Source organism: Erinaceus europaeus, chromosome 15 (genome assembly GCF_950295315.1).
Source record: "Erinaceus europaeus chromosome 15, mEriEur2.1, whole genome shotgun sequence".
NCBI lineage: Eukaryota > Metazoa > Chordata > Mammalia > Eulipotyphla > Erinaceidae > Erinaceus > Erinaceus europaeus.
The window spans coordinates 11441324-11457334 of NC_080176.1; the positions used below are offsets into that span (position 1 = coordinate 11441324).

Sequence of the window (16011 nt, forward strand, 5' to 3'; positions counted from 1 at the left end):
ACTTAGTGGCTGCTTCTCAAATGCAGATGTCACAATCATTTCCCTTCCAAGGAAGTGGCACATAATGGGGAAAAAGTCCCAAGCAGATTATCTTTTTTTTTTTTTTCTTAAATCAAGCAGCAAGGCAGTGGCTGAATATTTTCTTGCTAAACTATATTAGCTTGAATTCTGAAATTTTACTACGAACTTTGAAATTGGAGCTTGTTCCCAACTACTGACTCTAGAATCTCTGCTGTGCTTTAAAGCCCTTTTGCATTTGAAGATATTGCAGGAATAAAATATATAGACAATTCAACGACTAGAAATAATCACTTGCTCTAGTTAATTGGAGGGGGTGTCTTTCAGATGTAAACTGCTTGTTCTTTTTCTACCTATTTATTTAGCCTTTTTGCTTATTCAGAACCATCTTTTGAGACATGAGAATGCTATTGACAGGCTTTTACTATTAAATCACAAGTTTTTTTTTTCATGGATGCAAATACCTTCAAACACTACATTCCACATAACTGCTATTTGAGAAGGTAGATTTTTGCTGAGGAATTACAGGAAAACGGTATGTGTGCTTATGTTTTCTAGAAAAATATGGACTGAATTTTTGTGCTTTTTCATGCCTTTATATTCTTATCTGAAAAAATCTGGCTCAGAGTTGTGGAGTCCTGATGATGACGAAAAACAAAACAGAACAAAAACCATATCGCAACAACAAAAGCAACAAATTTTTTTTGGCTTTTTATAGATATTCCCAACATTTGAGAGACTGATTAAAAATGTCTGAACAGCTTTCTCTACTACAAGACTTTTTTATTGTCATTGACACCTTATATATTGAATTAAACTTTTTTTTTATTTTTTAAATATTTATTCCCTTTTGTTGCCCTTGCTGTTTTTTTAGTGTTGTGGTTATTGTTGTTGTTGTTGATGTCATCATTGTTGGATAGGACAGAGATAAATGGAGGGAGGAGGGGAAGATAGAGAGGGAGAGAGAAAGATAGACACCCGCAGACCTGCTTCACAGAGGGAAAGACACAGAGCAGGGGAGAGGGAGGGAGGAGGGGGGGGTGAGGAGAGGAGGAAAGGGGGAGAAGAAGGGGAGAATGAAGGGGGAGGAGGGGAAGAGGAGGGAGGGAGGTGAAGGGATAGGGGGTGAAGAGATGGGGAGGAGAGGGGGGAGATAGAGGGGCAAAGAGAGAGGGGGAGAGAAGGGGCGAAGAGAGAGAGAGAGAGGGGAAGGAGAGAGGGGGAGGAGGGATGAGAGAGATGGGAAAGAGGACCTACCAATAGGAGCCCCAATCCAACTTTTTGATATAAATAAATATGTTCCAGATACACTGTGATAGCCTTACCCTCAAAAATGATGTTGTCTACCTGAAATTCTAATCTATCTTGACATGCTATGTTTTATTTGGAAAACCTATTATGTATTTGGAACTGAAGGGTTGAATTGAAGGCCTGCCACCCTCCTTTGGGAATGATTGAATGATTAAAGGCTAATAAAACAGCTCGCCCAGAGAGGGAGCCTGCTTTGCTATGTGTACAACTCAGACTTAAGCTGAGTCCCCACACACTAGAGGAGGCTTCAAAGCTTCGCCCTCTTCCCCAATATCCTATCTCTCTATCTCTGTCTCTGTCTAAAAAAGTTGACTTGGAACAGCGAAGCCTTGGTGACAACAATGTGTGTTTGTGTGCTGCTTCCAGTAATCATCCCCCAGCTCTTTTTTTTTTTTCTTTTGGCTTCATTTGATAGGACAGAGAGAAATTGAGAGGGGAGGGGAGATAAAGAGGGTGAGAGGAAGAGAGGCACCTGCAGCGCTGCTTCACCATTTGTGAAGCTTTTGCCCCTGTAGGTAGGGACCAGAGGCTTGAATCTAGATCCTTGCACATAGTATAGAACATGTCAACCGGCCTGAGAACAGTTTTTAAAAAGAAAAAGAATAAAAAAGATTAATGCAGACAATTTGTATGTGATGTGAGATGGCCTGGGGTTATCGTTTCTATTGTTTGACAGATCTTTATTTTTCACCAAAGGAAAATGTTTCTTTAGGAGAGAGAAAACCAGAACTCTACTTTGGCACATGCAGTGTCAAGGATCAGACTCAGGAGTCATAAACCCAGAGTTCAAGTTATATTTGTGTTACTAATGGTTCATGTCAGCTTGGGGAATTATATCTCTCTTTGAGTTTCCTGCTTTATAAAGTGGGAAGCTAGGGGGAGGGGTCGGATAAGCAAACAAATATGCCAGCATGGCATGAAAAGGAGCTCAAGAAATCTAACTTGGTTTTGAGAGAATTTAAAATTCAACCAGGTAATGGATCCTCTGTTTGGACAATGGCTAATATTGTAACTTTTGTATGAGTACATATGCATGTGTTTACTAAGATTGATTTGAGCCATGCCTAGTAAGTGTGTTGACCAAAATGTCTGAACTTTCTAGGACAAAAGTCTGTATATTCTAGCTCTGTGACCCCAAATGAAACAAGTCACTGTATCTCTCTGGAGCCCCAGTTTTCACTTCTGTAAAGCAAGGGTACCCAATGACATCACCCATAAAAAACAGTGAACCCGCAGGGCTGGGAGTTAGCTTACTTACTCTACCATCCTTAAGGACCCAGGTGTTAAAATCCAGGCAGTACCCCGCAAACTGAGACCAGTTGGCTATCCGACTTTCCACGATGTGAAGAGCACTTTACAGACATGATCTCATTAAACGTTCAACCTTATTCTAAGAGGTATGTACTCACATAGTTGTCATAAAAAAAAAAAAAAAAAAAGACCCTTGGAGAGATTAAGCAACTTTCTCAAGTCCCAAACCACATAGCTAATTAATCGGAATAAGGGGAGCTGAGCCCAGTCCTGTCCAACCCCAGAAGCCAAGAATTTAACCACCATGGTAGGTGCATATAGACTTCTCCCAAGGCACAATCCATTGTGCCATCCACTCAGAGAGCTTGTTTGGAGGTCCTAGCAGGGGGGCGCAGCTACTCATATACCCTCCACCAAAGACCGGTCTGTCTCTATTCGGGGAAGGCCGTCTTCTACTGAGTGCACAGCTTTGGAAGGGACACACATGGAGCAGTGAGGGAGGAAGGGGACACCTGCCTAGCCAGCCAGATCAGCCCAATCAATCCTGGCGATCAGTGGGGTGACAGATGTCACAACCAGATAGCCCTCACATCCAGCCATCCACTCCTTGAACACTGCTCCCCCATCCTATTTTCTGCCCGAACACTTCCTGTTGGCCAGCTGCACATCCAGTAAAGAGAGCGACCAGGACACAGGAGCTGAGACAAGTCCAGTCATGAATCTGCTGAGGCCCCTCCTTAGAGACAGACACTGAAGCCTGGTTACAGGCCCTGCTGCCAGGGTATAAGCAATTCCAGCATTCAAATAGCCCCAAGAGGAGGAGAGAAGAATCCTGGCCACCCAGGGTATTGTTAATGGAGAGCTTCTTCACTTTTTTTTTTTCTGTATTAATATATGACTCTGCTTTAATATTTTCTCTGCAGTGAACTTGGTGTGTTCTGGAAAAGTTCCAAGAGAGAAACCCTCACTGCTAAGGAAGAGTTGAAAGAGGAGGAAGAGTCACTGCAGAAAGCCCAGCAGAATCTCTGTGCAATATCTTCACGCCTTAGCTTGCCTTTCTCTCCTCTTCAACCAGAGAACTCATCAGCGTATTGGAGTCTATGACCTCAGAGAGGCAGCCTGATGAGCACAGCGTTCAGAACACCTAGAAAGTTCCATGTTATATGTCACTCCTCTTACGCTACTAGGAAGTGTGAATTTCAGAGTGACTGGTAGAAGAGGAAGGAACAGAACACTCTATTCATTTTTAATAGATCCGATTATAATGAGCAACATGAATGATATGGACTACTTAACTAAGAAGGTAGGGGTGGATTTTAATTTTTATTTGTTTTAATTTAAAAATATATATGTATTGGATAGAGACAGCCAGAAATCAAGAGGGAAGGGGGTGTTAGAGAGGGAAAGAGGCAGAAAGACACCTGTAGCACTGCTTCACCACTTTCAAAGCTTTCCCTCTGTAGATGGAGACCAGGGGCTCGAACCCGGGTTATTGTGTATTATAACATGTGTACTCAACCAAGTGTGCCACCACCCGGCCCCAATTTTACTTTTAAAATTATTTTCTTTTTTTATGAGCCATTTACAAAATTACAAAATAACAAGGGAATAATTCCACACCGTTCCTACCACCAGGGTTCTGTGTCCCCATTCCCTCCATTAGAAACTAGTGGTTCTCCCAAGGTCACAGATATGGGTTGACTATTATTTCTATATCTATTTTTCTCTCTCTCTCTCTTTTTTTTTTTTTTGCCCAGTTTTTCTGTGGTCCTGCCTTCTTAGTAGGGGTGAATTTTAAGGTGTGTATTTTTTTCTTATCTGTATTTTCAACATGTAATCTTCACCTTGACTGAGAAGATCAGTTAACTACATTTTAATATTCTGTCCTTTAAAATAGTGATTTTTGCTGAATCATGTTTTTGTTTGTTTGTTTTATTTTGTTTTTATTTTTTAACCAGAGCACTGTTCAGCTCTGGCTTATGGTGGTGCGGGGGATTGAACCTGGGACTTTGGAGCCTCAGGCATGAGAGTCAGTTTGCATAACCATTATGCTATCTACCCTCCGCCCTGAATCATGTTTTTGGATAGTCTTAAGTTTTATAGTGAACATTTATAAACATCTTTTATTCCTTTCCCTTCCAAGACCATTAGATCATACATTTCATCTGGTAGTTCCAAAGACTGGCTGCATATTAGAATATCTTGGAGAATGTCTTAATAAGTTAGAGATTGGGGCCGGGCGGTAGTGTACCCGGTTAAGCACACATAGTACCAAGTTCAAGGACCTGTGCAAGGATCCGGGTTCGAGACCCCACTCCCCACTTGGAGGGGGGAAGCTCTGAAGTAGGTCTGCAGGTGTCTTTCTCTCTCCCTCTCTATCTTCCTCTCCTCTCTCAATTTCTCTCTGTCCTATCAAACAAAATAGAAAAAAATGGCTGCCAGGAACCAGTGGATTCATAGTGCTGGCACCAAGTGATAACCCTGGAAGTAATAAAAATAATAGTAATAATAATAATAATAATGCTACCTCTACCACACTTTGAAAAATTCTTATCTGGGAGGTTTGGAATGGCACTTTTGAATCTACATTTTAAATTAAGACTTGAATGATTCTGTTACAGTAGGCCATCAAGTTGGTATTTGGGAACATCTCCCAGGAAGAGTGCACACACATCTCATGTGTGATAAATCAAGTGGCTGAAGGTATCAATAAGAGTTTGACCCAATCTCAGTGCCAACACACGTCTTAATGTGAAAACCAAAGTGCATTTCCATACATGGAAATGAGCTGAATGATACTTTAAATTGAAACTTCATGAAGTCAAAGTAAATATGTAAAAAAAAATAAGAAGAATAAAATAAAAAACTAAGCCCACACCCACCCCCCACTAAAATTGAAAATGCCCTTGTAATTCCCCTGAGAATTCCCCCTGAGAGAACACAAGTATTAATCACCTCCACCTCCTGCTGGACCTGAACTGTGGGAACAGATTTGTTCCTCCAGGACTTAAATATTTCTGTTTTTAACAAACCATTTTGCAGAACTAAGTGGTTCTTACTAAAATCGTTATATCTTTCCCCTTGGAGGTATCCCAAAGAATTCTTAGGTATAGTCAAGAGAACTCTGCTGACCTTGTGTTCCTGTCTCATGGAGTGAGATGTCTTCTGCTATGAGGGTATTTATGGCTCTGTGTGTATAAGTCTTAGTCTGTGAACTAACTCAAAATTTAATTTGTTCTTTAGAGGTTCTGCTTCTTTATTGTTTTCTGCAAAAATGCTTAGTGCTGGCTTGTTTCTGTGCAAAATATTGCTTTGTCTTCTTTGTTAAGCCCAGAAAGGGTTCTCTCTTTGTATGATGACTCCACTGCCTCTGTTTCTATCCCCTGGATGATAATCTCTCAGCATGGAAGGACACAAGTATAATTCACTCCAACTCAACCAAAAAGGGAGTCTGTGGGCTTAAGTAACAGAATTGCATGGTGGCTTCAGGGGTTCAGCTGATGTCTTTTGGGAGTCTCTGTGCCCTTCTTGCGGTTCTGCTTTCTTCTGTGTTGGCTTTATTTTGTTGTAATATTTTATTTTAATGAGAGAGAGAGAGAGAGAGAGAGAGAGAGAGAGAGAGAGACCAGAGTACTGCTCAGTTCTGGCTTATGGAGATGCTGGGGATTGAACCTAGGACCTCAGAGCCTCAAGCATGAAAGTCTTTTGCAGAACCATTATGCTGTCTCATCAGCCCTTGTCCTTATTCTAAGGAAGATGATTTCCTGCATAAGGAAAACGTGACTGTTGAGAGTGTTTCTTTTTCAATAGCTCTAGCAAGCCAGCTCAGTTTGGGTCTCCTGCCTATCACTCAACCAATCACTGTGCCTAGGAGGATGCTGTATTCTGATTGTCCAGACATGTGTCACCTCCCATACTCTGAAGCCAGGGTGTGGGATGAGCTTCCTGTGCATCATGGATTGACATTGGAGTGGAGTCCACTAGCACTGTAGTTCACTTCTTCTGGAAGGAAGAGTAGCTTCCCAGATCATGTCAGGGATGAAATCAGATTTGCCCCACCGTGAGCAGAAACAGAAATGCTAAAATGCCGGAATAATGTTAGCATCCTCCTAGACAGTGAAGGGCCCAGGTGTTTTGCTTTAACTACTTTTCCCTTCTTTTCTAATTTATCCAAGATGTCTGGAGTTTGTGGTATTTAAAACTTGTTGCTCTTTTTAATGGAGAATTTTTATTTGAAGCAGATTTAAAAAGTTAGGCCAAGGGAAAGATCCCCATGGACTATAAAATCTTCTTACTTGCAAAGATGAAATACAGACATCCCCTAACTTATCAATCACTGTATGTTTTACGTCTGGGATCCCGAAGAAAATCATGAATGACTTCATATCTCTGAAAGCACTGATGCCCAGATCTGCTTTGCATGGTATAGTATTTGTGTAGACAGAATGTTCCTTTCAAGTTGATGCTTGTTTTTGTTTCTTTGTTCATTTCCTTAGTGCAGACCTGGTATCAATTTAAGATGCTAAAAAGGGGAACTGTAGGAAATGATTGGCCAATTCCTAGATGTTTAAGATTGGGCTTAAGAATAGAGAGAGAAATTAATTTAAACTAACAAGGTAAGTTCTCTGACCTGAAACCAGCAGGGTCAGTGGGTCTTGTACTCACCATCTTTAAGGTAGAGCACAAGAAATCCTCTGTTTTATAAAGTTTTACTGATGGGTCTGGTGTATCACAGTTATTTTTTAAACCACTGAATTAGACCATTATATCAGTGAATCTATACTGCTTTAACAGATTCCAGACTCAATATGCATCTTTGTTTATGAGTTTACATATTTTTACAATTGACATCTTCCAAATACAATTTTGCCATGTAAGTGATAACTCATATTTTCAGAGTGATGGACTATAGAGTGATGAGAATTTAAAAACACCTCTCTAATCCCAGTTTGAGCCCCCAGCTCCCCACCTGCAGGAGAGTCGCTTCACAGGTGGTGAAGCAGGTCTGCAGGTATCTATCTTTCTCTCCCCCCTCTGTCTTCTTTCCCCTCCTCTCTCCATTTCTCTCTGTCCTATCCAACAGCGAAGACATCAATAACTACAACAATAAAAAATAAGGGCAACAAAAAAGGGAATATATATATATATTCCCTTTTTTGTTGCCCTTGTTTTTTATCGTTGTACATCTCTAGAGGCCAGGCAGTGGCTCACTCGGTAGATCACACATGTTACCATGTGTGAGGACCTGCGTTCAAGTACCCAGCCCCTACCTGAAGGGGAGAAACTGGGCTAGTGTCGCCGGAGAGAGAGAGAGAGAGAGAGAGAGAGAGAGAGAGAGAGAGAGACGAGGAACTCATGGTTGAGCAGGAACACAATGCAATGCCTTTATTGATCAGAGACAACGCCTTTATATCTTTTGAAACAGAAGTGGCAGGTCGGAAAAGGAAACGGCTAAATGGCTAGGAGAGGGGGTGGAGAAAAGAAAAGAGTGGGAAGGTAGCAAGCTTCCATAGCAGCTGTTGCGAAGGTTCTAACCAGTGGGGATAAAACCAATACCCTGCAGGCAGGGCAGGTCTCAGACAAAACAATGATTATGTAAATAGACCACAGCCTCAAGCAATGCAGGGGACTTGGCATAATGACCAACACATTGGAAGTGGAGCAAAGCTATAAATCTCTCTCTCCCTTTTGTCTCTCACTCCTGGCTGCCAGGAATTAGGGAGTCATGCAAGCACCAAGCCTCAATGATAGATAACTCAATGACAAATATCAATAAAATAAACATATAACATACCTCTCTGTAACTGATTGCCTATCCTATACAAGCATTAGTTTCTTCAGTTAAAATATGGGTTATAAAAGAAACCTTATAAGTGCCCAACACATAATGAATCTCCTAAATTTTGGTGCAGGAAAATTTAGAATAATGCCAAATGCTACTGTGAGTGTGACTGTTTTATAAGAGTCATCAGTGATAGATTGACTTAGGGCATAGAGAGAGAGACAAATAGACACCAGCAGCACTGCTTCACTACCTGCAGGTGGGGGCCGGGGAGCTTGAACCCAGGTCCTGTGGATTGCAGCATATGTGCTCAACCAGGTGCATCACCACCTGTCCCCTGTTCCATAACTTCTTTAATTGGTCATCTGTCAATGGGCATTTAGATTGCTTCCATATTTTGGTTATTGTGAATAATGCAGCTGTGAACATGGGGGGGGGCTGCATATGTCCTTTCAAATTAGTGTTTTCATGTCTTTTGGATAAATGAGCATGGGCAAATTTTGATGTGGAATTTCACATTTATGTAATAAAAGTCCATTTTTACAGATTTTTACAGATCTTTTACAGATCTTTCATCACCACTCAGGGTAGGATAGCTGAATTGCCCTCAGAATTTGGGCTCTTTTCCAGGGGTGGGTATGAATTTACTTATAGAGAGAAATCAAGGAGGAGACACTGCAGGAGAAATAGGTTTGATGGTTAAAAAAAAAATGAATCTTACACTTTTGGTAGGGGTGACAAAGGAATCTTATGGGAAGAACTATACCTAAAATGTCTCCAGAGAACGTCTTTGCTCCTAGTGGCTTAGAAATCTTTGCTAATGGGAGTCCGGCAGTAGCTTAGCAGGTTAAGCACATGTGGCACAAAGCGAACTGACCGGCATAAGGATCCTGGTTCGAGCCCCCGGCTCCCCACCTGCGGGGGGGTTCACTTCACGAGTGGTGAAGCAGGTCTGCAGGTGTCTGTCTTTCTCTCCCCCTCTGTCTTCCCCTCCTCTCTCCATTTCTCTCTGTCCTATCCAACAACGACTACAACAATACAAGGACAAGGGCAACAAAAGGGAATATATAAATAAATAAACAAACAAATAAATCTTTGCTAATGCCTGGAGACTGACAGTGACACTATTTCCCACAGATAGACCCAACTGACTCAATACATCACATGAGCCAGTGCCAGGCACAGCCAGAGCTGCCCCCTCTGCCTGCTTCTGCTAATGAACAGCCCTCTGAACTCTATCAGGTATGTTTACCCAGCTCCTACTACTCTTCTGCTGATACCACTTGGTGGTTACACAGACAGACTTGACAAATGGGATTAGTCTTTGGTCATTTCTGCCACTGGAAGAGGATACAACAATATGGAAGAAAGATCTGTGCTGTAACACAAAAGTGGACCAGCGTTTGGCCATCTCCCTCTGCTGGGGTATAATGGAGGCTCTCTCTATACTTCTGCATTTCAGGTTTTAAAGGGATAATTATTTTGACCTTAGACCCATGTCCATAGGGAATAAAGGCAGTACATGTGAGTTATCTCAAACCCACAAACTTATCATTGATGGGAAGCCTGCTTATTATCCTCAACATCACAAATGATGCTCACAGTTTTCAGAGAGTACAACTAGACTCCGTCCAGGTGGTATTGGCACTGAGTATGCAAACTCTGGGGACTCAGCAGAAGGAACATGTGCCTCTGAAAGTCTTTTTTTTTAATTCAAGGAATTTTTAAAATTATCTTTATTAATTGGATAGAGACAGCCAGAAATAGAGAGGGTAAGGGAGATAGAGGGGAAGAGAGAAAGAGGGACAGACACCTGCAGACCTGCTTCACTGCTTGTGAAGCTTTCCCCCTGCAGGTGGGGACTGGGGGCTTGAACCTGGGTCCTTGAGCATTGTAACATGTGCGCTCAACCAGGTGCACCACCACCCGGCCCCCTCTGCAAGTCTTAGTGTGAGAGCGGTCTGGTTTCTGCAGGAAAGACCTGCGCCTTCCCTCACTCCACTCTTCTTCCCTGGTAGACCGTCATGTTACACAGCATCTATCCCCCGCTGATGCAGCGCACATCCTGGACCCTGGCAGCACCTTTCAAAGAACAGCAACATCATCGGGGCCCCAGTGACTCCATTGGCAATAACTACTCCCTGAAGGCCCAGAACCTGAAGCTGAAGGACCTACAGAAGGTCTACCAGGCAGTCACCATCAATGTCCCCCGGGAAAAGACTGGTCAGGAGCAGTCATTAGGTATTTATGTCTGTGGGGCATACCAGCTTGGAGTGGGGCCTTCGAGTCAGGTTTCTTGCTTCTTTTTTTTTTAATTTAAAAAGGAGGCATTAACAAAACCACAGGATAAGAGGGGTACAACTCCACACAATTCCCACCACCAGATCTCCGTATCCCATCCCCTCTCCTGTAGCTTTCCTGTTCTTTAACCCTCTGCGAGTATGGACCCAGGGTCATTGTGGGATGCAGAAGGTGGAAGGTTTGGCTTCTGTAATTGCTTCCCTGCTGAACATGGGCATTGACAGGTTGATCCAGACTCCCAGTCTATCTCTCTCTTTCCCTAGTAGGGTGAGTCTCTGGGGAAGTGGAGCTCCAGGACACATTGGTGGGGTTTTCTGTCCAGGGAAATCTGATTGGCATCTTGCTGGCATCTGGAACCTGGTGGCTGAAAAGAGAGTTAACATACAAAGCCAAACAAATTGTTGAACAATCATGTATCTAAAGGCTGGAATAGTGCAGATGAAGTGTTGGGGGGTACTCACTGCAGACTATTGTGTAGTTTTGCTTTTAGGTATATATTTTGCCCTAGTTTATGGATACGTGTAAACATATGCTCTCATGGGACCTGGTCTATATCTAGGTTTTGGGACTTTGTTAGGAAGTGAACTGCCTGGAATGGAATTAGAGAATACTATGAAAGGAAAGGTCTCACCCGAGTAACGAAGCTGAAGGGTTGTCATTCCACACCTGAAGTCTCTGGACACAGTCTGAAGTGAAGCATGCTGAGGTGGTACTTGTTGCATTGATTAGGTTGGGATCGGTGGATGCATTATTATTTGGTATGAATTGAGAGAAGCGTGCAGGAAAGTGCGCCCCACCCTAAGGTTTCATGACTGGGGTAAATATAGCGAGTCAGATTTCTAACCCTGGGTTCTAGCCTTGACTACTCTTCTTGCTGTAGCTAACTTTGTGTAACTTCACAGAACCTCATCCTCCTCGTTTATAAAATGGCAGTGGATGTAACTGCTAACATTACATTTAACATTCCTTTTACATTACCATATGTCAAGTACTAGTCTGTGTACTTGTATTTTTTGATTGTTGTAGGAAAAATTAACCCCCTGAAACATAGTGGGTTAGGAATCTGGCCATGTGGGTCTATCTTGGAGTGCTAGAAAACTGCAATGTGTCAGCCAAAGCTACAGTCACAATGTCTACTAGGGGAACATCCTCTTCCAACCTCATTCATGACCTCAAGCCCCTCCTTTCCCATTGATCATGGATACCTGTTTCTTGCCAGAGAGGTTTCTCTACAGAGTGACTCATGACATGACTCCAGGGCGCCAAGGGAATGAAGCAAGCCAGCGAGAGAAAGAGAGAGAGACTGCAATCGGTTTGGAATTTAATTTTGAAAATGACCATCTGTCACTTTTTGCCATATCTTATTTTTTGTTAAAGTGAGTCATGAGAGAGATCTGGGAGGTGTCACAGTGTATAGTGCTGGACTTGCAAGCATGAGGTTCCAGGTTCGATTTCTGGTATCCCTTGTGCCAGAGGGATGTTCTGGTGTTCTTCTTTCATTAATAAATAAGTAAATGTCAATAAATATTTTTAAAAGGTAGTCATTTAAGTGGATTAAAAGGCATGGGTGGGGCTCTTTGGGGGCTACCTAGAAGGCTACAAGCCCCAGTACTTTATCTGCATTAATTTATTTAATCTCAGAAAATCCATACATATTTGTTTAAAGGTAGTGTGTATGTGTGTGTGTTTATATTAGGGCCTTGCACATGTATGATTTCACTTCTCTGGGCCTCCTTTTTCATTCAGATAGAGACATAAAGAGAGAGAGGGAGGTTCAATAGTATAGCAGCTTCCACTGTTTCTCTCCCCCCTCCTTTTGTTGCCCTTGTAGCCTTGTCGTGGTTATTATTGTTGTTGTTGATGCCATTCATTGTTGGATAGGACAGAGAGAAATGGAGAGAGGAGGGGAAGACAGAGAGGGGGAGAGAAAGACACCTGCAGACCTGCTTCACTGCCTGTGAAGCGACTCCCCTGCAGGTGGGGAGCTAGGGGCTCGAACTGGGATCCTTACGCCAGTCCTTGCGCTTCGTGCCATGTGCGCTTAACCTGCTGCACTACCGACTGACCTCCAGCTTCCTCTATTTCTATAGCATCTTCGTTGTGGTGTTGAGTCTTGGACCTGGATCATAAACCTGACAACGCAAGCACTCCTACCCCTGTGGCAATTGATCTGTTTCTCTGGTATCTAACGACGTTTAGTAATTATTGTTACATATATGTTGGAGCCTTTCGATTGACCCTCTCTTTTGAACTTATATTTTATATTATATGTGATGTGTTTAGATGAATTCTTCAAATATATTTTCCAGTTCACTAACTTTCTCGACTCTAGTCACTCTTGAATTTATCATATCTATGAGTGTATTTGGGTTTTAATGAAAGCTTCTTTTCCGGTAACCTGGGAGGTGGTGCAGTGCATAAAGTGTTGGACTCTCAAGCATGAGTTCTCAAGCTTGATCCCCAACATCTCACGTCTCAAAGTGGTGCTCTGGTTTGCCCCCCATACACCTTCTCTCTCATTAATAAATAAATTTAAAAAATATTTTCATTTTCACATTTTTCACTTCTGTAGCCCAGTTTTCTTAATTTGATAGATCAGAGAGAAATTGAGAGAAAAGAGGGGATAGAGAGGAAGAGGAAGAGAGAGACACTTGCAACACTGCATCACCACTTTGAAGCTTCCACCTTGCAGGTGGAGACCAGGGCCTTGAACCCAGGTTCCTCACCTCCCCATTTTGTAGCCTTGTTTTGTTTGTTTACTCCTTGTGAGTGAAGTCACTTTCTATTTTCATTTTATATGTTTCCTGAGTATGTTTTGTAGGGCTGGTTCTATAGTAATGAATTCCTCTAGCTGCCCTTCATCTAAATAGCTCTTCTCCACTCTTTCAGGGTTGATTGATGACCTAGCAGAATAGAGTACTCTTGGGGAGATCCATGTTCTACTCAAAGCTTTGAATATATCCTGCCAGTCATCTCCAGCCTTTAATTTCAGTTGAGAAGTCAGCTAATAGATAATCTTAGAAAAACTCTGCTTATCTTAGCGGCTTTCAAAATTATTTATTTATCTTTGACCTTTGCAATTCAATGATTATCTGCCTTGGTGCCCAGATCAAGCATTTAAAGAATAGTTTTTCTCTCATTTATGTATTTGGAATAGGTTGAAGAGCTCAAGATATTAAAATCAAGATACATCTTGAGTAGCCCTAGCTCCTTGAAGAATCAACTTAACATTTGTATATCTTAAACATTTCCCTACAACATGTTAATGTCTTTAGGCTAGACACTTTAGCAAGTAACTCTATGTAATTAAGATCTAATAACATAGTTTTACATCACTGAGTGAATTCACTTATAGTCACCTTCCATTTGTTGCAAATAATAACTGCTGTTTTCTATATATGATCATTACATGATATTCCCTTTAAAACAGATAAGTTTAAAGTCTGAGTCTACTTAAAGAAAAATATTAAATAATAATACAACAAAATATTAAACAATAACACAGAAAATAAAGCATACACAATTCAGGAGTGAATTGAATAAGCAGTTATTTATACTTCTCAAATGTGTGAAAAAGTAGGGGAGCAGTTGCCTGGGATGATAAAATCACTTTTCCAGGATTACACAGGTAATTAGGGGTTCAGGTGGGACCAGAGCCCACATCTCCCACCTCAGCTCTCCATAGAGTCCACTTACCTTAGCGTGTTACTCTACTGCCCTCAGAGTCACGTCCTTCGACAGAGGATGGTCCAAGACCATTACCCATCACTGATGTCTTTCTTTTCCATTGTTCCAGCAAATAAAAGCTCATCAGAACCTAGTAAGAAGAAAATGAAGCTTTCCTACAAAGACAAACAGGATTCCTCTGGGTAAAGTATCAGTGTGAGTGCAAAATTTTGTAGGATGTCAGGCTGATCTGACTGAGACTGTGACCTCATTGAATCCTCACTCTGCTTCTTGACTTCACAGCATTGATGGGCAACCAGTTAACTTTATGTGGTTTTCAACCAGTGTCCACAATCCAAAAAGAGATTTTTAGACTCTTAATGAAAATAAATTAGTGGCTTGAAAATACTTCACCCAGTAGAGCACTTCTTCTTCTTCTAGCATTTGCCCTTCTTCCGTAGCCAGTCAACAGCGTCAGGTTGAGCCTGATGTCAAGTTTCGAGACCTCCTTTGAATCTGGAGAGGTGACAGTCGTTGACTATGTGGGTCATAGTCTGTCTGTAGCCTCAGGGGCAGTTTGGGTCGTCTCTGGCTCCCCAGCGATGGAACATAGCGGCGCACCGGCCATGGCCTGTTCAATAGCGATTGAGGAGGGCCCAATCATAACGTGCTAGGTCAAAGCCGGGTTGACGCTTGCAGGGGTCTGTGATGAGGTGTTTGTTCTTTACCTCGGCTGACTGCCAACTCTGTTTCCAAGAGTCTGGAACAGAGAAGTTCAGTGTAGGCGTAGGGGACCAGATTGGGTGACGAGACGTCAAGTGTTGGACAGGGTGGGCGAAGATATCTGCGTATATTGGCAGGTCCGGTTGAGCGTAGACGTGGGAAATGAACTTAGATGATGCCGCATCCCGACGAATATCTGGCGGGGCGATGTTGCTAAGAACTGGCAGCCATGAAACCGGGGTGGAACGGATGGTTCCAGAAATGATCCTCATGGAGGAATATAATTTGGAGCGCTTATCATGTAGAAAGCCCTGGGTTTGAGCCTGGCATAACATGGATGGTTCAAGGGAAGCTACATGTATGGCAGAGCACTATGACACCTCTCCGTTTTAGTCTGTCTCTCTCTATTTCGTTCAAATGGAAAGACTGACAAAAGTTGACCTCACATTGGTGGAATCCCACATGTGAGAGACTACAGTGCTGAAAAAAAAAATAGATGAATAAATATATTACCCACTGAGCAAAACCATTGCTGACACATCTGTAAGATGTTTCATGAAGTCACCACTGATCTTCATCAGCTCTGACATGACATTAGATGACACCAGGAAGGGTTTCTGTTGCAGAATGACACATTTCATTGCGGAAAGTATGCCTGACACTACAAACCACAGCACAGAACCCAGTGCTAAGCTAATGTCTGCTTTTCAGGACTAAATTACTCCATAAGATGACCTCCTCCTTCATAAAGAAGGTAGAGGTGATGACCTCAGAACTTCCAAGAAGCAGACCAATGAGTCCAGAAGAACAAATTAATGTGATGCTACAACAGGAGAAGGAAATAGAAAGTAAAGAAAGCAAACCATCTTCAATAGATTTAGAGGTAGGTTCTTTTTTTTAATTTTTAATTTTGTTTATAAAAAGGAAACACTGACAAAACCATAGGATAAGAGGAGTGC

General features: G+C 42.2%; 1 protein-coding gene and 1 long non-coding RNA gene across 5 annotated transcripts in view; one reads left to right on the forward strand and one right to left on the reverse strand.

Annotated features, from left to right (window-relative positions):
* Nucleotides 1-3446: 3446 nt before the first annotated feature.
* Nucleotides 3447-16011, forward strand: part of DNAH3 (dynein axonemal heavy chain 3) — a 175842-nt gene continuing 163277 nt past the window's right edge. For 2 of the 4 annotated variants that reach the window (XM_060172848.1, XM_060172849.1), the window contains exons 1-5: nt 3450-3883; nt 9500-9604; nt 10381-10603; nt 14460-14532; nt 15764-15935. In XM_060172848.1, the coding sequence (XP_060028831.1) occupies nt 3737-3883; nt 9500-9604; nt 10381-10603; nt 14460-14532; nt 15764-15935 (720 nt within the window). In that variant the 5' untranslated portion in view covers nt 3450-3736. Of the gene's footprint in view, nt 3884-6755; nt 7004-9499; nt 9605-10380; nt 10604-14459; nt 14533-15763; nt 15936-16011 lie in introns of those variants that run through there. The other 2 variants (XR_009544967.1, XM_060172850.1) reach the window with 2 other exon arrangements.
* LOC132533086 (uncharacterized) lies at nt 10809-14433 on the reverse strand. Its single transcript, XR_009544969.1, has 3 exons — nt 14360-14433; nt 11295-11349; nt 10809-11027 (listed from the first exon to the last, which is right to left on the reverse strand). It is a non-coding gene; the product is annotated as an uncharacterized LOC132533086 (long non-coding RNA).